At 39.5% G+C, this 21,838-nt stretch overlaps 1 protein-coding gene across 2 annotated transcripts; it reads right to left on the bottom strand.

Moving 5' to 3' along the window:
* Nucleotides 1-4,341: 4,341 nt before the first annotated feature.
* On the bottom strand, nucleotides 4,342-20,866 carry canx (calnexin). Of its 2 annotated transcripts, none has more exons than XM_088344627.1 (15): nucleotides 20,729-20,866; nucleotides 16,945-17,175; nucleotides 16,788-16,861; nucleotides 15,877-15,935; nucleotides 15,670-15,811; nucleotides 15,520-15,601; nucleotides 14,680-14,872; nucleotides 14,400-14,589; nucleotides 14,206-14,319; nucleotides 13,974-14,130; nucleotides 13,688-13,903; nucleotides 10,989-11,108; nucleotides 10,639-10,732; nucleotides 10,450-10,571; nucleotides 4,342-5,513 (listed from the first exon to the last, which is right to left on the bottom strand). In XM_088344627.1, exons 1-15 carry the CDS (start codon nucleotides 20,753-20,755, stop codon nucleotides 5,454-5,456), a joined length of 1,881 nt encoding a protein of 626 aa, XP_088200753.1. In that variant the 5' UTR covers nucleotides 20,756-20,866; the 3' UTR covers nucleotides 4,342-5,453. The 2 variants fall into 2 exon arrangements, with proteins under 2 accessions (XP_088200753.1, XP_088200754.1); XM_088344628.1 differs by having other exon boundaries at nucleotides 4,342-5,510.
* Between the last annotated feature and the right edge of the window lie 972 nt (nucleotides 20,867-21,838).

The following is a 21,838-nucleotide window of genomic DNA, read 5'->3' as shown; positions in this document are numbered from 1 at the left end:
ATTGACAACGCAAACGACAAATAGACGGCCGCCTAAGCTGTACAGGAACGTAAAAGGGAGTTGGCGGACACTAACGTTATCTTTTGCTTTAATTTGGGATTTTTGTTTAAACCATTTGATTTTTTTTCTTTTTTTCCTTTTAAATGTATTGGTACAGTGACATGCAGTTAGGGGAGGCTATCGTCGTGGATGATAATAATATAATAAAAATATATTAAATTGTTGCATTTATTCAGTGTTGAAGTTTTCATTAAACTCACAATTTGAGGATTTTCTTTTTCAAAATTGCACATTTTTCACATTACATTGGGAATATTAATAGTAAAACCGGTATGCAATGTTTTAGTGTGATGAGCTTCTGGTAGTGATGGCAAGATGAAGTCCATCAGAAAGTGAAGCCCTGCAGGGAAATGCTCCACACACATAGGGGATTTGAGATGATTAATTTCCTCGACTAAAATTTATGACAATATTTGGTGCGTTCAATAAAACGAGTTTAAAATAGGCCCTGAATACAAAAACACATTTAATGAGTGTATAGAGTAACAGAGTAAGAGTGTATTCTGAATTGTTCTTTGTTACTTTGTGCTTATGCAACAATGGGGAAATAAGCAGGTAAAATAAAGTGCTTATTCAATTTTATTTGAAACTATTTTTTTCGAATTTATTGAACCCAGGCGGTTTCTTTTTAGCATAATTTTTATCTGCTTATTAAAAAACTCACATAGTACAGTACAGGGGTTGCATAGATATGGAATAGTAAATGTATACAGCATTGAAAGTTCATGTGTTTCTTTATTTTACAAGATTTCCTATCAATGCTTCCATTCTGTAGGAGCGATGCATAGACTTCGTGAGAGAATTTTTTTTTCCTAGTTGGCCATTTAATGCATTGCTATGCCAATCAAATTGTGAATAATACATCAATTCATATACTTGTACACCTCACCGGATGATAATGCTTGGATTCCTTATTTTTTTTTGGACTCATTTCTGAAGTATACATTTTAATGTTTTAATTTTGTGGTTTAAGTCATGTTAATGGCTTAGCCAAAACTGTAATTACAGTCTTTTGGGGTCAAAGTTGGGTCATTAATGTGTAGAATTAATGACAGCGTACTTAAAAGCCACTGGAACAATACCCAAGGACAGCGATATGTTGATATTTAAAACTGAAGGTCCTAGAACCCCGAAGAATCTTTAATCAGCAAGTTTGATAGTCGGCAAGTAGTCGGTTTGACCAGGTTTGACCATACTCACCAGCTGTGTAAGATTATCAAGTGACAAATGACTATAACGGGGAAGTTCTTACACTATCGCAAATATCCAAATGAATGTTTTTCACATCACCATTATGGGGTGTAGCGTGTAGAATTGGAGAATCAAACCCATTTGGAAATTGGGGTGTAACAACAGGTTAACAACAGAATACTTTCCAGATGAACTGTATGGTTGCTGAAATACTTTTCATCCGCACTTTGTAAATTGTAAGGTTAGCACCGGTGTTCTGCCTAGCTTGTCAAACGTTGTACACATTACACAGCAAGTACTTGGGTAACATTCCCAGACGCTCTGAAAAAAATGTTAATGATGTGCAATTGTTTTGGAGCCTTCCAGTGTTCATTTTAACTCTGAAAAGTGATGGGTCCCAACAGAGATCTATGGGTCCCCAAAATTTAGTGTTATCGAGGTTGAAATTGTAAATTGGCGACAAAAATATAAATGAATATATAAATCTATATATTCATTCAGTTTTAATCATCACACTTAATTGGTAATACAAAGCAGTTATCACTTCTGATTTTTCAGTTCACAAAAATATTGTACATTATACAAAATAATATTGCTGAAATGTTAGTCTATATATTCATGCAGTTTTAATCTCTTCAGATTTTTCAGTTCATATATTCTTTGTGGTTTGCTGTTCCGCCACAGTTATAATGCCTTCTCAAGGTCCAATTGCAGCAACGGAATTTCCATGGCTAATTTGTGGTTTTCATTGTCGTTGTGCCGATCCAATGTGGTTTTCTGAAAGTTTGTATTGCGAAATGATTTATGCAATCCAGTTTTTTTGTCACGCTGGGTGCACGCATCACAGAACATGTAACCTCCATTATCATCCTCCTCATGGCGTAACCAGGAATATAATTGAGTCAATTTTGGCAGAAAAGTCCTTTTCTTGATAGTATTCTTTTGTTTATCTTTCGTCGAATCGTTCGCTTCAAAACACGTTTTCCTTGCCTTCGCGGTCTTCTGAAGAATTTCTCCGCCGTTTTTTTGTGCCGGAATTATTGCCGTTGTTACTACTTTCTGCATTATGTTTCGACTTATTACAGACACTGAAGAAATTACCAGTTTTTTGTTGATTTGCACCTAATACCAACTGTTTTTACGGAGGCATACTTCTCTTTCACTCGACAACCACCAAAACAATGACGTCATCTCGAAGCAACGAGATCTCGTTTGCCGAGATCGGCATGCAGACGAAAACTCGAACCGCGAGACCAAAACAACAATGGCGGCCCTGTCTGACGAAAAGTTGAGTGCGGTAAATCTTTATTAAAAAAAAAGTAATCGGGTAATAATGACAATTTGGTGTCAAAAAAGTTGCGTCCCGGGGACGCACGTTGATTTGACACAAAAATGATGCGTCTAGGGCGCAGGGACGAGGGCCAACGATAACACTGGCCTTCATAGTAAAAATGAAAATACAGTGGCCTACAAGACTATTTGGCCCCCTTGAACTTTGTGACCACCATTTCAGACTTCAATCATCAAGATATAAAACTGTTATTTCCTGTTAGGAATCAACTATAAGTGGGACACAATCATGAAGTGGAATACACTTTATTGGGTATTTTGAAAAATCTTAACAAATAAACAAAAAAGTGGATGTGCAAAATTATTCAGCCCCATTGAGTTAATACTTTGTAGCGTTACCTTATGCTGCTATTAGAGCTGCTAGTCGCTCGGGGTATGTCTAGCAGTTTTGCATATCGAGAAACTGATATTTTTGCTCATTCCTCCTTGCAAAACAGCTCGAGCTCAGTGAGGTTGGATGGAAAGCGTTTCCCAATTGGATCGAGGTCTGGACTTTGACTTGGCCATTCAAAAACCTTGATATGTTCTTTGGTGAACCATTCCATTGTAGCTTTTGCTTTATGTTTTGGATCATAGTCTTGTTGGAAGACAAATCTCTGTCCCAGGCTCAGGTCTTTAGCAGACTCCATCAGGTTTTCTTCCAGAATGGTCCTATATTTGGCTCCATCCATCAATTTTGACCCTCTTCCCTATCCCTGCTGAAGAAAAGCAGGTCCAAACCACGATGCTGTTAACACCATGTTTGACTGTGGGGATGGTGTGTTGAGGATGAGCTGTGGTGTTTTTACACCAAACATTAACATCTTGCATTGTTGTCAAAAAGTTCAATTTTGGCCTCATCTGATCAGAGCACCTTCTTCCAGAAGTTTGGTGTGTCTCCCAGGTGGCTTGTGGCAAACATTTAACAACACTTTTAATGGATATCTTGAAGAACTAGCTTCCTTCTTGACACTCTTCCATAAAGGCCAGATTTGTGCAGTATACGACTGAATGTTGTCCTATGGACAGATTCTCCCACCTCAGCTGTAGACCTATGCAGTTCATCCAGTGATCATGGGCCTCTTGGCTGCATCTCTGATCATTTTTCTCCTTGTGCGAGCTGAAAGTTTAGGGAAATGGCCCTATGTTGGTCGATACGCAGTAGTCTGATACTCCATTTCAATATTATTGCTTGCATAATGCTCCTTGGAATGTTTAACGCTCGGGAAATCTTTTTGTATCCAAATCAAGCTTTAAACTTCTCCACAACAGTATCTCAGACCTGCCCGGTGTGTTTCTCGTTCTTAATGATGCTCTCTGCGCTTTAAACAGTGCAGGAGCATTTATACAGAGACTTGATTACACACAGGTGGATTCCATTTATCATTGTTAGTCATTTAGATCAACATTGAATCATCCCGAAATCCTCACTGAACTTCTGGACAGAGTATGCTGCACTGAAAGTAAAGGGGCTGAATAATTTTGCACACCCACTTTTTCGTTTATTTGTTGAAAAACTAAAAGATCCAATAAAGTGTGGTCGACTTCATGAATTTGTCCCACTTACTGATTCTTCACAAGAAATTAGTTTTATATCATGATGTTTGAAGTCTGGCAAAAGGTCACAAAGTTCAAGGGGGGCAATTAGGTTCGCAAGCCACATGCACGGGACTCAAAAGGTGTAATTTATCAGTGATTAAAGCAAAGTCATGTCACCTTCAAAACAAAGTTTAACAGGGCCATTACAAAAAAAGCACACGCTTGTATTCCATCTGGCCTTTTTATTCATCCAAACACAAATCAGCATCTCTCACAGTATTTCTAGTCAGAATTCGACCATTCCAGCGGTATGTTGCTCATTCACCACACTGCCTGTACAGCAGGTAAGGCAGCCCAATGAGTTAGTTTAAACCCCAAAGAAAGCTTAAACTGGGGGAAAAAAAGCAACCAAGAATCAGTTAGCATGTGGACCTGTTTTTACAGTGTTAGCAGAATGCATCAATAAAATAACACCAGGAGATCAAAAGACTCAAACTACATAAGGCCCAATATATATAAAAATCCTGTTATTCCAAACAGTGGAACTTTTCAAAAATCAATTTCCCACTCATTCGTTAAATGGTAATGTTCGCATAGTGGGCCCACATTAATTCAGAAAGTTCCACTACATCAAGGGAATGATCAATAAAAATAAGTACTACAACTAATCGATGTAGCTAATTTAACAAAGATGAGTGGACAGAGTGATGCTTCAAAAACAAGATTTATCACTTTGCCAATTTCTGTTCAGTGCAGAGCTACATTGAAGGATTAATTTACATAACAAAAACATAACCAAAATGTCTAACAGAAACTTGTGTGACCTTTAGAATTAGTTTAAAGAATTCGAGGTTGACCATCAAGTGTCAAAATTGTGATGTCACATGACAATAATTTAAGTCATGGAAGGAGTGGAAGGAAATTTTAATTCCTTCATCAGAGAATGAATAGAATCGGTTTTAACCCTTCAAATTAATTTTCTATCAAAGCTGGTTCTAGCTTTGTAGCAAATGAGCTAGATTATCGGGTAGGTATGTCACCTACCCGATAAGTTGTCGCCAGTCCGTCCGAAAGATGCAGCGGGTTGGAGTAATGCCGCAACGACTAGTTTCGGAATGATGCAGGAAGATACAAGTGGATTTGGATAATCTCATTCTGACCAACCAAAGAAAAAAAACAACCTTTCGTCTAAGGCAGTCTTGTTGGCGCTGGAATCGTCAGCGCATTTCGCTTTTCATCTTCACTTCCACGCGGAGGCTTAGCGTCCAAATAATGGGGTGGTAAGGGGGTGGTCACAGGAGGGCCATTGGTTGGTGTTGAGACGGAAGGACAGCTCAGTCCTTTCTGACCTTCCTGTTCCTGGGCGATCTTCGCAGAATGTCATCCTCCAACTTCTACCAGAAAAAAAAAGTCACTAAACCAAAGTCTAATGGTCTGCATTTATATAGCGCTTTTCAAGTCAATGAAGACCTCCCAAACCGGTTTACATTGTGTTTCACACTTTCACCTTTACATACACGAATTAAGCGATGGCAGCGTCAGCCATGCAAGGCACCCATCTGCTTATCGGCAGCATTAGGGATTCAGTGTCTTGCCCAAGGACCCTTCGACCTATAACACGAAGGAGCCGGGAATTGAACCTGCGAAACCATCACCAACTCAACCGATGATTAATCCAGCAACTTTCTAGATTAGCGTCTTCTCACTGGACTGCTCACACGTAACCCCTTGAGGTTTCCTGTAAAATGCTCTTAAAATTCCAATCCGAGACGTACCCAAAGTTAATTGAATGCCATTCTTTAAACCTTGGAGAATATGGACTCATTTGGTCTCTTAAAATGTAACACTCAGAGGTTTTGTCCCAAACTGAAATAATTACCGCAAGTGCTACCAACACTGATTAATCAAAGTTGGAACACACAGAAATAGAACGTTTTTATTCTTGCAATTAAATGCCTGAAGATAAGTGTAGCATGGGCAGCTTACCGTTTACCATATTTTCCGCACTAAAAGGCGCACCTAAAAGCCTTTATTTTTTTCAAAAGCTGACCATGCGCCTTATAATACAGTGCGCCTTATTTATGGATCAATTTTAAAGTTGCAAAGTTTCCCAACTAACTTGCAGCCGCCGACTAGATTTCCCCCCAAACGCCAAGTAGTACGCGGTGTATGCTGGGATTTATTTACCGGCGTTTCATTGGCTAACCAATGTGTCAATCATCATTTGAATCGATCACTATTGGCTAAAGTTGTTTGGAGGTCAAGGGGCGGATCCTTTTTATCATTTACAGGCTGCCATTGGCTTAAACGACAAACAAAGCCTGCAATTGGCCGAAAAAAATGTGTCAATCATCAGTTGAATCGATCACTATAGGCTAAAGTTATTCGGAGGTCAAGGGGCGGATCCTTTTTATCATTTACAGGCTGCCATTGGCTTAAACGGCGAAACAAAGCCTGCAATTGGCCAAAAAAGATGAATGCGTATAGCATGTGGCTGACGGCATAGAGAAAGCATTTTTTTCTATTCTGTATTTGTAAATATTGTATTCTCCTGGATTTACTACCCTCACGGATATAAGAGGACATTGCCTGCACATTATTATGAACACAACGACTTCGGTGAGCTATTCCGGGTTTTATATTGTCCCTGTATCTTGTTTCAGACTGAACTCGATGTTTCTGTGATAAGCGGTGCAGATAATGGATGGAATGGAGTGTCTATTTTTAAATTAAACTCAATTCCAAGTGTTTATTGTCATATGCACAGTAAAGTTGCGAGCGAAGAAGAAAATAGATACTAAGGAATGGTTATCATTTCTTGAATCCCAAGACTTTAACCTTCCGAATGATGGAACGATGCATTTGAGTGACATCGTACAGACACCGCATCCGCACGTGTTCTCGACACGTATTTGCGTCTTTGCAAGCTTTGGGAATGTTAAGGAGGTAATAAGTTGGACTGAACTATCTGACTGTTATGTCCACGTTCCCATTGTAGCGCCTTATAATCCGGTGCGTCTTATGTATGTCAAAAATAGGACCAAAAACTATTTTTTCGGGGTGCGCCCTATAACCCAGTGCGCCTTATAGTGCGGAAAATACGGTAACCGTAAAACAGGTAAGGCAATAACTTAAAGCCTTACCCGGTACATTTTCAAATTTGATCATAATGTTAAAATAAAAACCTTGTATTTTACACATTTTTCCATGGGTAGGTTTAGTCAAGTCAAGCCAAGCCATGTTTACTTGTATAGCCCTTAATCACAGAGTATCAAAGGGCTGCACAAATCAAAGACTATTGCAAACTACAGACTATTATGATACCATCCCCTGGTCCAAAACCTACATGAGGGAAAATAATACACAGATATTGTCAAAATAAAATATAGGTTAAATAAAGACAAATTGGGCCAGTTTGAGGGTTTAAATCTCATCCAACAGAAAAATTCTGATCATCTTCCAAATTTTGTGGTTATGTCTGAAACATTTTGAAAGAGAAAATTATTTGAAGGCACAATGTTTAGGCATTTAACTAATTGGCCCTTTGGACACGTCCAGTTTAACACTCCTTGCAAATGTGTATTTTACTATAACAACTTTTTCACAAAGTCTAAAAAAATTGGCCAATGTTTGACTTTTATTTCCAGAAGTCAAAAAATGAAAGCCAACACTTGTATATAATAATGGTGCATAAAATTGAATCATGAATTGCGTTGCACTTTTATTTTCAGCTCCGATTTGAATACACCCCTGGAAAATGGCATAAAACATGCTGGGAACTACATTGGTTGACCAATGTGTCAATCATCATTCGAATCAGGTGATCACTGGCTGAAGATATTTAAAGCTTACAAGAGGCAATCGCCGTTTTATCAAACAGGCTCGTACAGGCTAGTCCGGGCTGTGGACCGAGCAAAACCTGCCATTGGGCGCGAGTGGTGTTAAAAGGTCAGAAGCTAACAATCACATTGGGAATAATTTTACAAATGTGTTTATTTCAAGGAGGAGGTTTGGAGCAAAACAGCAGATTAAGGAACGTCCATCGAGGCAGAAACGTTTTACGGTGTATTTTTTTTCCTTCGTGTGTCGACATTATCATACGTTTTGGAGGGGAACAAAAATTACACGGGGATTTTTTTTTTTAGACTTTCCTAGATGTAACAGCTATTTTTGCGGACATTCAACTAATTTGGTGACGGCCAGGAGATGTAATTGGTGAATTACATGGGCATTATAGTTTTCGGTTATTTTATTTCAGGCTAATCATGATGTTGCTGTTTTGAGTATATTTTGAAATGGTCACATCATGAATCCCAAATGTTTAAGATTTTCAATGATGTGACATGACACATTTCAGTGACTGGTGACATACAGACACACATTTGTTATATTATAGCATAACAGGGTTGTAAACAGCAGTATTTAATATGTATCAAATGGTGAAGTACTGGATTCTTTGATTACTGATTATTTCCCCCCTTCTGATAACATTACATTGTAAAAAAATGTTTTAAGGATCTTGCATGAATTGAAGCTTGCTTGTTTATTTCAATTGACTAATTCTAATAGATGAACAGCAAGCATCCAAAGAACAAAGCCTGTTATTATTAATGCCATGCATCTAATCCTTGTAAACATTCATTTCAATAATAAAAAAGTGCAGACTTAAGGTTAAATCACAAGGAGTCTCAAAGGGCTGCACAGACCAGAGACAATTGAAAACTATAGACTATTACACAATCTGATCTAAAACCTACATGAGGGCAAGGGAAAACTCAATAGTTCAGTCAAGGTAAGACTCAGCACAGCTAAAACTTGCTCTTAAAGCTTAAATTGTTAATGATCTTATTCACAATCACAAACTTAACCTGATTGGTCTTTGTGAAACCTGGTTGAGTTTTCCCGCTAAATGAGGCTTCCCCCCCTAATTATGAGAGCTCTCATGTAGTTTAGTTTATTCAACCAATAATCTTCACATAAAAATCATCGGAAATTGTCTCTGCTCAAGTAAGAATTTAAAAATTTAACAACATTCAGAATTTAAAACGAAAAACAGAAATCACAATTTACAATTATTAAAGATTCGGACAGCACTTGGGTAAAAACTGTTTGTAAACCTTTTAGTACCCCTGAATGACTTCAAGCGTCTACCGCTCCGTAATAGATGAAAATGATCATTACCAGGATGATTCTCATCCTTAAGAATATTTGAGGTACGTTTCAAAACTCTATCATCATATATAGATTCCAGGGATGGCAAACCGATGCCCACAATCTTTTCCGCTGTGCGGATTACAGAATTGAACTTCGACAGATCTTTCTTTGTGATTCGACCAAACCAAACAATAATAGAATTTGCTAAAACACTTTCAATAATCGCCCAATAAAAATTAAAATTTAACTAGGATTTCCTGATGAACATCGTAGGAGTTCAACTTCCTTAGGAAGAAAGTTCTTTGGCGTAGATCTTCTGAAATAAAAGTCCCGAGAAGTTTGAAATGTTCCACCTGCTTGACTCTTTTACCATTGATAAGTAAAAATTCCTTCTGTTTATTTGTCCGAAAGTCAATAATCATTTCTTTGGTTTTGTCCAAATTCAATATCAAATCATTTCCATTGCACCATTCCACGATGTTATCCACCTGCCGTCTGTATGCGCTCTCATCATTGTTCATAATGTAACCAGAAACAGTAGTGTCGTCAGCAAATTTAACAACTAGATTGTTATCATCAATGGATTTGCAATCATACGTAAATATGGAATAAAGACAAGGTGATAAAACACATTCTTGTGGGGTACCGGAGTTTAGAATGAGATCATATGAGGTATGATTACCAATTTTCACAACTTGATGACGTTCGAGCAAAAAATCCAAAATCCAATTACGAATCAAAACGGCAAAACTGAGGTCATCACATAATTTCACATATAATTTAGAAAGTATGATGGTATTAAACGCAGATGAGTAGTTTATAAATAAAATCCTGACATAAGAGTTCTTTTTCTCCAAGTGTTCCAAAACCCTATGTAAACAAATGTAGCACGCTTTTCGAAGAAAGGTGGCGGTGTCGCACTTGTTTCTGAAAATATAATCAAATTTACTCCACCGTGCCTTCTTTGTCTACCTTCAGGGTAATGGTTTAAAAATATTTTAAACCATTATTTTTGCAAGTGATAACTGCAGGTCAGTTCTAAATACAATCTTCAAGGCTTTATTTTCCTAAAAATGCTAAATTAAAACATTTTTTTAGCGGGGAAATAAATGGTTCCAGTAAACCTGTGTAAAAGCAAGACATAAATGTTTGCAAAGTATTTTAGTTGATGTTCACCTCCTCTGCCGACGCATCTTCCTTCTCATCCTCTTTGTCAACATCCATGTCCTCGTCGTCTTTAATGGGCGGACTTTGGTCGTCAGCCTCTTCCTCCTCTCCTTCAGCGTTGTGCTCGCCATCTAAAATGTTCACATGCTCAGTTGGGAGTTTTTAGCAATGAGGAATATTAAAACAGCAAATATAGACCTGGGCTGTCCTTTTCCTCCCCTTCGGCTTCCTTCACATCAGGCTGAGCCTCATCAGTTTTTTTGTAGACTGCTGCAGCGGGCTCGCTTTTCTTCTGCGAACAAACCAGTAACATTGCCATGATTTTTGCCGTCATACCACTGGTTACCTACTGCACATACGACACAAACAAGATGTTCATGCATCACAACATCAAAAAAAAAAAAAGAAAAACAGTGGGTTTTCCTTCTTAAGGGGCAGTGACACACCAGCTGCGTACTTGGCAGAAAAAAATCCCAGGAAGGCCAAAATCAAAATAAATAAAAACACACAAAAAGCGCCCATGTGTATGCAGACAGATGTACACTTACCTTGCCAGAGCAACAGAAAACAACAATGAGGACGAGAGGCAATGCCACTGTCAGCACGTAGACTGCCCACAGCCACGGTCGTTCTTCCGCCGCGTTCATCATTTGAGTCGCTAAGCCCGGCTGTTGACAAAGTTAAATAACGTTAGCTTTTAAACGTAAAAAACAGAGACAAGATACCCCTCCACATGTGGTATTTTGACCAATATTTTCTTTATGTAATATGAGTTAAGGTTGATCTGTTTGGTTTTAATCATCTAGGCATCAGCTAAATTCACTGAAGTGATTAGCCTAAATAAGTGTGATGTACCATATAAGGCACACCCCGCTAAAGTATTTTGTAAAATATTTTTCCTATATACAAGGCACACCAGACAATAAGGTGCATGTAATTAAAATAACAGTAAAGGCAAAGGTTACACAATACTTAAAGTGCTGCATTCCACTGATCACAATTGCATAAAACAGCATAACATTGGATGCAACGGGAATCGAACAGTGATCACGGCCTAGATTGAAATGGATGTTGTCCAATAGATCTTAAGCGATACAGACGACATATGAGAAGTCATTAGGTCGTATCACACTTTTTAGTCACGGTACCAAATGCTGATATTTTTGGGCCGGGTCACAAGAATATTGTCAGAAGGGCAAGAGATTCTAGACCACATGTGTCAAACTCACGGCCCGCAGGCCACATCCGGCCCGCCGTGGAAGGAAAGCCGGAGCTAGCGAAGCGGCTAGCAGCGTTATAAGTCTTCGGTACCATCCGTAATCATGGTAAATGCGAACTCACGACCAAATAAGATCATCGAGTGTTGGTGGAAAACATCGAAGCGCACAGGGAGCGCAGTTGCTGTGTTTTGCGGAAACGTGGCTCACGTTTAGCATTCCGGACGCTAACGTGTAGCCACCCGGAGCAATCCGGCTTCAACGCCGCTAAACAGAGACACGAAAGCCGGGGGGAATCGGAGAGGAGGCGGACTTGCTAACACGAGGTGGTGTATCCCTGGATTTTCACAAAGAAAAGTTTTCCATCTGCCGCAGGGATGTCGAATTTTTGGACTGGCGTGACGTCATCCACTTCGCTACAAGCACCCCTAGGGCATCATGTTCATCTGTTAATAAACAACGGGGTAGACTGCTGGAAGTGTGAATTTCCCTACGGGGATGAATAAAGTATCTATCTATCTATCTAATCATATCCGGCCCGCAAGACCATTTTATATTATTGTTATTGATGCCCGTCAATATGAACAACGCTGTCTCATCCCTGGACATCATATTCTGACGTTTTAGTCACTGTACCTATTCCTTAATATATGTCGTATACTATACTATATACCAGGGGTCGGGAACCTATGGCTCGTGAGCCATATATGGCTCTTTCTATAATGCCTACGGCTCAGAGACAAATTTTTTGGTCCAAAACTAAAGCCAAACCAAAGCTGAATTACAAGGCAGTACTTTTCAGAATATATAGGGCATGTTTTCACTACGATTTACAGTGGAGGTGTCACAAAAAAAAAAAAACCTCGTTTTGGCTGTACAACGCTAAAGAATCCTTTATATAAAAGCTCACTATATAATCTGTGTTCACAGTGTTCAGATACTTTTTGATGAATCCACGGAAAAAATTGTAAATACGCCAAAACACCGGAAGATAATCTAAAGTTATTTGATTGGGAGAGTGGGAGGGATGGGTGGAGCTATGCAAAAAGTGCAAGCACTCCCTCCCATCTCTCGCCCTACTCCGTCTGCGCCAAAGGTAAGCACATCAGGCTCCCTGTTCTCAGAATGTTGTGACGCTTTTACAAAATAATTTGTGTCGCGTTTTCATATTTCTACTTTTGACAGGAGATATATTAAGGAGAGCAAAATCTTTTGGGGTATTTAAGTTTTTTTAATATATACATTGACATAGGAGCAAAGGAATTTGAATGTTATTTTAATGTTAAGTTGTTTAAGTTCTAAGTTCTATAATTTAACAAGATATTTTTATTTAGAGCAAAATAATAAATACTGTATAAGTGATTTAAGGATTCAATTTATTATTCTTGTCTGTTTTTATTCATATTTATGTTCCAAAAACATTCAGTTTAAGTTTGTTCAATAAATGTTTATCCTGGTTGGCCCGCGACCTTAAGTGTGTTTTGAATTTTGGCCCCTTGTGCAATTGAGTTTGACATCCGTGTTCTAGACGTAATGATGGTAAGGGCGCTGTGGGAAGTAATTTGGTAATTCTGAACTGAGAAGTAAGGCATTGTGGGAAGTTTATCAGTCATCCTGAAATAAAAAAGCATGCCTGCATGTTTTAAAAACATTAGTCACTTAAAACACGAGCTTAGAGAAATCATTCTCGCCAACATACCAACCCAATTCCCGTTGCACTTAATGTTATGCAATTGTAAAATATTGTCTATTAATTTTTCGGTGCTCTTACCATTGTTACCCGGTTTGAGCTCGGTTGACACCATAATTATGCAATTCTGTTCAGCAATATTGAATGATCAATAATTGCACAAATATGGAAATGCATTTCTGATTTTGTCTGCATATAAGGGGCACCAGATTTGAAGCTCACAATCAAATATTTGGTCAATTTGGGTGTCTTTTTGTGTGTAATTGCCACTTGACAGCAAGTATAAAAAATGCCACCGGGTGGATGTTACTTCTCAACTTGTATTCCAACAACAATTTACCTCAGCAGCACCCTCGGCTGCCTTTTTGAGGCCCCAACCGTCGCCAGCCCAGCGATCTGCAACGTTGCGGTCGTCAGTCACCATAAAATTGTCAAAAAAGATGTCCGACGTCATAGACCACAGCTCCAAGCCTACAGCGCTAAAGGAACTCATGCGGAACGGATGCAGGTCTTCGAAGAACTTCGGGTTGGCAATTTTGCGGGGCTTCCACACACCCTGAGGGAAACACGCGGTGTGGTGTTAGTCAAATAGGGAAGTGCAGATTCTACATTTGTATGCACGTCACCTGGTAGTTGGGGTTGTCTATCATGGGCGCCTTCCACTTGCCCTTGTAGTTGGGGTTGTCAATGGTGGGGCGCTTCCACTGCCCACAGCCGGGCGCCGCCTCACAGGCCGGGTTGGGGATCTGAGGCGCCTCCCACTCACCGTCCATGTCCTCATCCCTGAAGCACACACGTCACAGGTGAAGAAATGGCGGCTACGCCGAAACCAGGGTAGTTGCGGCGGTGGCGAAATACCAGTCATCAGGCTTAAGAGCGTCTGGGTCTCCGATGTATTCGGGCTCATCATCCAGCCAGCCGTCGGGTTTGACAGCACCCTCGTCAGGAATCTGAGCGGGAGCGTCCTCGTCCCTACCATTCAAACAATGCTATTAAGAGTTAAGAACCCGGAAAGCCCAGGCCCATAATCTACATTCTTATCCAACACTGACCAGTCTTCAGGTTTGGTGGCATCCGGGTCTTGGATTTTTGGCCTCTCATCCCAGTCTTCAGGCTTATGGTCTTCTGGGTCTTCAATCTCAGCAGGGGGGTTGACCGGCGGTGTCATGTCTGTGAGCAGGCTTCCACTGTTCACCACTGTTTGGTCCACCAGCATCTCAAAGGTGTTGTCAGGGTTCAGCACTGTGGCAGTGGTCAGGGTTATGTCTTACAAGTGGTTCAAGTGGACACATTTATCTGCCGAGTCGGGGCCAATGTTCGTAACCATCTTACCGAGGGTGTACAGGTGTGTTTTCTTGTCAGTGTAGTATGTGCGCAAGTCAGCGTCTGGCTTCTTGGCGTGTTTCTCTTCGTATTGGCCTGTTTTGGGATTCTTGTGTCGGAAAATGAAATGCAGCTTATAGTCCTCGCCACATTTGTCTGGTCCGAACATGATGGTGTATGGTGTTTTGTCCACGAACTCCGCCTGCGTATGTATCCACACAAAAATCAAACTATATGCACGACTTTCATTTTCTCAGTTTGTATCCAATTTGTTTGATTTTGCATTAATGTGTACATTGCCTTCTCATTTAAAATGAACTCTTCTATTTGCTTGTTTGTTATTTGTAAATATCCCCTTCAGGCTGTGACTTGTTTAATGCGCATTAGTAGTAATGTGCATTTTTTTGTAGACTGGTTATCAGCTAACTACACATCAATGTTTGAAATTGTGTCATGTTAAGAGGCCCTCCCCTCCATTTAGGCTGAACACATAACTCACCATTTCAGTTTCATTACAAAACGGACAAATGCCTGCACGTTATCATCCCTAATGAATTAAGTTGACAAACTAAACAACTTTAGCATTTGTTTCTCCACAAGAAAAATGCCAAGTCAAGCACACAACACGTATCAATCTCATAGCACCTAGTGCCTTCAGTGTTTCTGGATTTCAGGAAATGATTGTATTCACGTTTTTTTTTAAACCACAGGTATTATTTTTTTCCAAGGCACTTTGAACCCAAGGTTTATGCAACACTCTGGCCAGTACAAACTAGTGTAGTACTATAAAACACTGGGACAGTCAGGTAAATGCAATGAGCTTTGATGCTCATAAGAGCCAAGACTGACCAGATCCAATTCTGGCGTCTGAGTGAGTAACTTGACATATGCGCCGCCGCAGTCGATTCCAGCCTGGAAGTTCACCTCATACCTTAATACAAAAACATGCACAAATGTAAAACTCACAGATCACTTGGGACTGCATGCTTTATTCCTTACTGAACAATAAGTGGCTTGGTATCAAAAGTGAATGGTCGCAGAAGCAGGGCAGAGATGGCGTGATGTTTAGCTCGAGACTTAAGGACCAGGCCTTTGTCGCCAGGAAGCTTACTGTCCTTCATTTCCTCTACTTCCCACTTGCCTAGATGAAATCATTTACATGTGTTCATCATCAACGGTGAGTGTGTGTCCATATGGCTGACCTACCATCATACTTGGCAATGTCCTCATCGGTGTCTTCCTTCTTGGCAAGTGACAGCACCCAGCTGTTAAAACAATGGCATCCAATTAGAGAAGACTTTGTGGATTGCATACTGAATCAAATGTTAATGTCCATGCAAGTTTGATTTCTTTTCCACAGTCACACATCCTTTTCCCCAAATGTAGAGTCTGTTTGCTCCAAGCATTTTGGCTCAAGAAAACACGATGAATTCTCAGGGTTTAGTGAACTCAAAGATGTCCCATTGAGCCCGAAGGCAAGCTTTATATATTTTCTTAAGTTAACAATACTAAAGTAACTGGTATTTATGTCTAGCAGAAAAGAAAGAAATAATTGTTCAGGTAATGACAGGAAATCAGTGGCCTACAGCAAAGCGACGTCTTTTGAGGTCAACATTAAACGTTGCGATGGTCACCTTGAGACAGCTTAATTGTACAGCTTTATTCATTCATCAGAATATTAGTGTGAGCAAGTATAACATATTCTAAGGTAGATTTTTGAATGACATTTAAATTTAAGAAAGATATACAAAACTACTAAAAATTCAATACCCCTTATCATACTGAAATCATTCCCGAGCCTTGATACTCACAGATCGGCTGTGCCAAAGCCGTTAGTTGAAAAAAGAAACCCAAAACGTACTTTTGCATTTTGGCACTCAGGGACAATGCTTCTAAAAACGTATTACGGATAATGCTTCTAAAAAACGTATTCATAAATTTTGGCACTTAGTTAATATTGTTGCCCAGTAAGCCTCCCACCCCACGCCCTCCTTCGAAAATGCACTGATTACAAGTGACTTGAGGTCAAGAAAGTAATGAGTGATGTTGTTAATGTTTGTGGACTGGTTAGCCACGATCCAGGTTTGGAAGTGTTGTATTGTCGAGTAAGCACTTACCTGTCCAGTGTGTCACGATCGAAAGATTCTGCAAAGTAGTGCTCTCCAAATGGCTCGGGAGCCTTGTAAGTAACCTGCACAGAGGCCACCACAATCAACATTAATGCTACTCGCCGTATAGCCATATCAACAAACGGTGCATGGTCAAAAAGCTTACTTTGGGAACAGGTGGGGTCTTGGAAGAAGTAGCAACATCATCATCATCATGATGATGGTCTTCAAGATCCTCATGGGATCCCACAACATCCAGGTCCATGTCATCCTCGTCATCTACGTCCAAGTCCTCGTCCAAGATCTCTGGGTCATGGGTCTGAGCTACTGGCGCAAGGCACAGGCACAAGACCCCAATTGCCAGGAAAACCCACAACCTCACAGTCTGATCCATTCTCTGTGCAAAAGATGGCACACCACTGATTAGATCAAAGGCATGCTTTATGTTACCATAGCTATGGATGGGCGCCAGGTAACTGAGCCCGCCGAGGACAGGCCTGCAACACTTGCGACACCATGGGACACACACCGGCTTGAAAGGGCGGACCTTGTGCTCACATTACAGACCAACTCACTAGCATTGAAACACTTATTGCCACCAATTCTGTTTTTAACACACTGACGTTTTAAGAAAAACGGATGTACCCCATCTGTTCCTTGAGAAATTTAGCTTGAGGGATAATGTGCCTAACTCAAATAATATAAAAACAGTTTCTAGAAGGTACAAAATGAAAATTGGATCCTTCAGTTGGAAATCAGTTTTAAAAATACCGTAAATGATGACAGATGACTGTAAAGTGGGGACAAACAAAAGAGAATTTAAACAGGGTTCCTACAGCTTGAGGTAAGTCAAATTCAAGACCTGACTTTTTATAAGCCTTGTGAAATCAATTTAAGACCAAGTAGACAAAAAAATAAACAACAAAATAAAATATTTGAAACACAAAAAACAAAGAAACACACGTATTTCTTGCACACAATATGTCGTGCCTGGTAATGTGTACCAGGCACAGCTTTTAGCCATGTCACAAAACGTTCATTAAACAAGATTAGAAAAGCACCTGAAATGGGTCTTTTGTAGGAAATCTCTACTTTGAAAAGTTCTCCAACCAAAAGCAAAACCTTTATATGTTTAATGCCAACAGCTGGATGTAGGGTGACGGTTAAGGCAGCAAAATCTACCTCTTTGCTAAGTGGATTATTCATCACAGATTAGCTAGTAACTTTGTAGTACCAAACACTCATGTTGCATTCCAGTCATTGTCAAAAACGAGTCCAGTCATGCACTCAAACCCAAGGCAAAATATACATGACATCCAAAGTGTCAAAAGACACCAATCTGTATTAAGGCTTGGTATTATATGTAAAAATTGTATAGCTCACTCAGTTTTATTTTGGATTGTTTTCACCAATTTCCCCTTGTTTATGTCAATCCAGACGCTAATCAGGTTAATGGGATTAGCCAGAAAGAGGAATGTTGCTGTTAGTTTAGCGTAGTGGCCATCTGATACGCTTGTGCGTTTATTTTATTGTAGGTTTTATTAAAATGTCATTATACTTCTTAGGAGGTCTTTGATATGAATTCATGGTTGGTTTGTTTAAGCTTTGTTTGCTGAAAAACCTGCACCATGATGATCATGGCAATGACAAAGACAGCATCTATATTTATGGTATCTGAAAAATGGCCTGGTTAATGTTTTACTTTCCATTTCATGCAAAGACATGAAAGACTGTTGAATCAATGTGCATACTGACCAGGTTTTACTAGATTCACCGGACAAACTAGATCCAACTACATGAAGCATCCTATGGTATCTCAGCAACGAGCTCCTAGACGCCATTCGTTTAACAGATACCTTTCTCAATGGGGCAGTAAATCCACTTCATCCCACACCACTGCGTAAGTGGGTAAGAAATACACACAAAAAAGCGAGAATTTACAGGTGACATGGAATACTTCAGCTGCTTTATCCATCTCAATACTGCACATTGAACAGTGCCAAAAACTACTGATGGTAATGCTGCAATAATACTGAATAAATTTTGATTTGGCCTATTTCAAAGCAAGATGATTGAAAGACTTCAAAGACTTAAGTTTGGACAAAAAAGTAGGAGAATAAAATTAGATGTGCTCACAACACCAACAACATGTGATTGCATAATCAATGTACTATGGCTAGGTTTTTCATGAGACAGGCCACACTAACAGGTGGATTTGTTTCCTTTTTGCAACGACGACATCACTTACAACCCAAGTAATGTCTTAGGATTGTGAATGTAATGATTAACCATACAAATGTGCCTCTTTAATCCAATAGCCATTGTGGTCCCAATAATTCGATAAACCATAAAGTCATCAACACAACCCAGAAAATCATTGAATGCTTTCTGCCCAATGTGCAGGAGATTGCCAGCTTGCAATAATGCAACAGAGCCAACAAGAATATAAAAGACCCCTTTCTCAATGGGCAGGAAATACTCATTCACTTGGACATCACATCTTTGAACTCCTGCCCTACAGATTGATTGATTCAAACAAGTCAAGACGTGTTTTATTTGTATAGCCCTTAATCACAAAGAGTCTCAAAGGGCTGCACAGACTATTGCAAACCACAGACTATCAGGCTCAGAGACACTCTCACATCCAGGGCCATCACCACCCTAAACACCTAAAAAATAATGATGCTGTTGTACATAAAAGGGATAGTCATATTTCCTCAACCTATTTAGTATTTTTTGAAAAATGTTATTGCATCATTGTTATGGTGCACTTACCTAAGGCTAGTCTCGAAGCACTACCTTGTAAATAGTTTTTTCTAATGATCCTGACATACTTTATTTCTCTCTTTTAAGTCTTAATTATGTTTATACTGTTTTAACTACATTAAACATGACAATAAAGAAAATAGTACTTAGATGGTTAGCAATAAAACTTTAGGTATTAATGAAGTTTATTCTACTATTATAAACATTTAATATTTAGGTTACCCTTACAAAGATCAATTGGTATTGTCTGGGTAAAATCCTGAAAAGAATTTAAAATCCACGTGAATAGAATATGGTTTTTGAATTCTCAAATTATCCGGGAAATAAAAGTTACCCTTACAGCAGTAACCAGATTGTTAGAATACCAACGACACAAAAAAAGTATCGTTACGTCATGCATTGACCAGTTTAACCATAGTCTTTTAGGAATTGGCACCACTAACCTTGCCAGCGGGTCATTTTTGACTTGGGGTTTAACCAAGTCCTAACCACCAAATAGAATGAGTATCGCACAATATAGTTAAGACAACATATGAATCCATATCCCTATATTAACATAGTACTGTAATTTGATTTTGTGCCCCCCTAAGACATCAGTAATTTTGCTTTGAAACGCACACTTCACCACATAGGGGTTAGGTATGGGGAGGCGCAGCGTTTTAACCACGAAGCCACTTTAATCTTTCCAAACTAGTTTTCTCGTATCACATACAACTGAAGGGCCTCAAACTGTAACACACCGGAACCACAACCTAATTGCAAGTCTGCTGTCAATGAGCTTAGAGACATGTAACATTTCATTTCGAAACAAAAAGGTATAAGTGTACGATGAGAAGTATTACTACGTCCGCTGCGTCAATACTGTACGGCCACCTAAGATGTTGCTTATTTTAAATAATCTTAGCCTCAAAAAATTATAGCTGTAGGATCATTGCTAAACCGACCGATGGATGAACTAACTAGTTCAAAACTTGACATGCTGCACAGAATGCTAAAATAGCACGCTAGCATTTTTCAGGCCGGCACGGTTGATCTCTCTAAACGCCCGTTACACGAAACACAGCAAAAAAAAAGCACATTTTGGACAAACAGATGGATCTTGCAAGAAGTTTTACAATAATAAAATACATCAAAATCAACATGTACGAAGGAAATAAAGGCATTTCTTCGCTCAATGAACTCACCTCAGCCGCCAGCTTAGAAACTGGCATCTACAATCACGTGTGAATAATGGAGGACAAAGACCGCCCATGTCTGCTGCTGATTGGCCGAGAAGCAAGCAACTGTAACATTTCCTCGTCACTGTCACCGGCCAATTGGTCGCTTGGGGCGCTGCAATTCGTGGACGGCGGTGATTGGTCAACTGGTAAAGGATGCCAAGGCTTTATTGGTCCTTGCTGCAGCTTGATGGCTTCGTGACGAAAACCATTTCGTGTTTTTGGTTGGCATCTTTGATCGTCCATACATTTTTTTTTACTTTGATAACTGGGCGCATGATGCAACAGGTTGCAATAACTGACTTTAATATAATAAAAACACTATTTTGAGATGGAAAAAATGGATATTTCATGTATCCTGGTGAACGCCATTTTTAAGTTTGGTATGATTAGCCTCCCTATCCATTATCTGCACCACTTATCCTCTGTGGGCTCACGAGGGTGATGGATTCTTTTCCAGCTATATTTGGGCAGTAGGCAGGGAACACCCTGAACTGGTTTCTTGCCAGTTGCATGGCACACAAAGACAGACAACTCACTTACTCATTCACACCCACACAAGCACCAGGAGAACATACAAACACCGCACAGGAGGACTGGTAACGGGATTTAAACACATAACCTAAGAACTGTGCCGCAAACATGCTAACCGCTCAGCTGCAGGACCGCTCAGCTTCCTAACAATCTTGTGAAAACGGTGTCAAGGACACAAGCAAATACCGTATACATAAATGATTTACATTTCTATTTAAAATAATAACGGTGCAAAGTAACTAACCAGAATATCCCTGTTTTTAGTCGTTTTTTTTTTTAAATTGTTACATGCCAGACAAGTTACCAGTAGGTGCAGTCGATTTTTAGAAAAGGAACAAGACCCACTATTCTTAATTGGCACGCTCCAGCAAATACTTTAAACGGGTTCATTCAAAAATAGCAGTGTGGCATTCAATCTCTAAGTTCATCAATTTTGGCGAAGAAAAACAAAAAGAGCTGCGAATTGGGTGGCGCCTATTTAAAATGATGAAGACATCAGTGGTTTAACATGCATTTGAGGAAAATAGGTTGTTCAAAACACTG

This window comes from Urocampus carinirostris, chromosome 9, assembly GCF_059441175.1.
Source record: "Urocampus carinirostris isolate Australia breed hairy pipefish chromosome 9, RoL_Ucar_1.0, whole genome shotgun sequence".
NCBI classification, from domain to species: Eukaryota; Metazoa; Chordata; class Actinopteri; order Syngnathiformes; family Syngnathidae; genus Urocampus; species Urocampus carinirostris.
This window is presented reverse-complemented; position numbering and strand designations above follow the sequence as displayed.

Excerpts from the sequence above, each read along its gene's own strand:
- canx (XM_088344627.1), bottom strand. The coding sequence starts at position 20,755 with ATGCCAGTTTCTAAGCTGGCGGCTGAG. Across the intron at positions 14,320-14,399 it reads GCCACCAAACCTGAAGACTG|GGACGAGGACGCTCCCGCTC; the intron begins GTCAGTGTTGGA and ends TTTGAATGGTAG. Across the intron at positions 11,109-13,687 it reads CAGCCGAGGGTGCTGCTGAG|CCGGGCTTAGCGACTCAAAT; the intron begins GTAAATTGTTGT and ends CTTTGTCAACAG.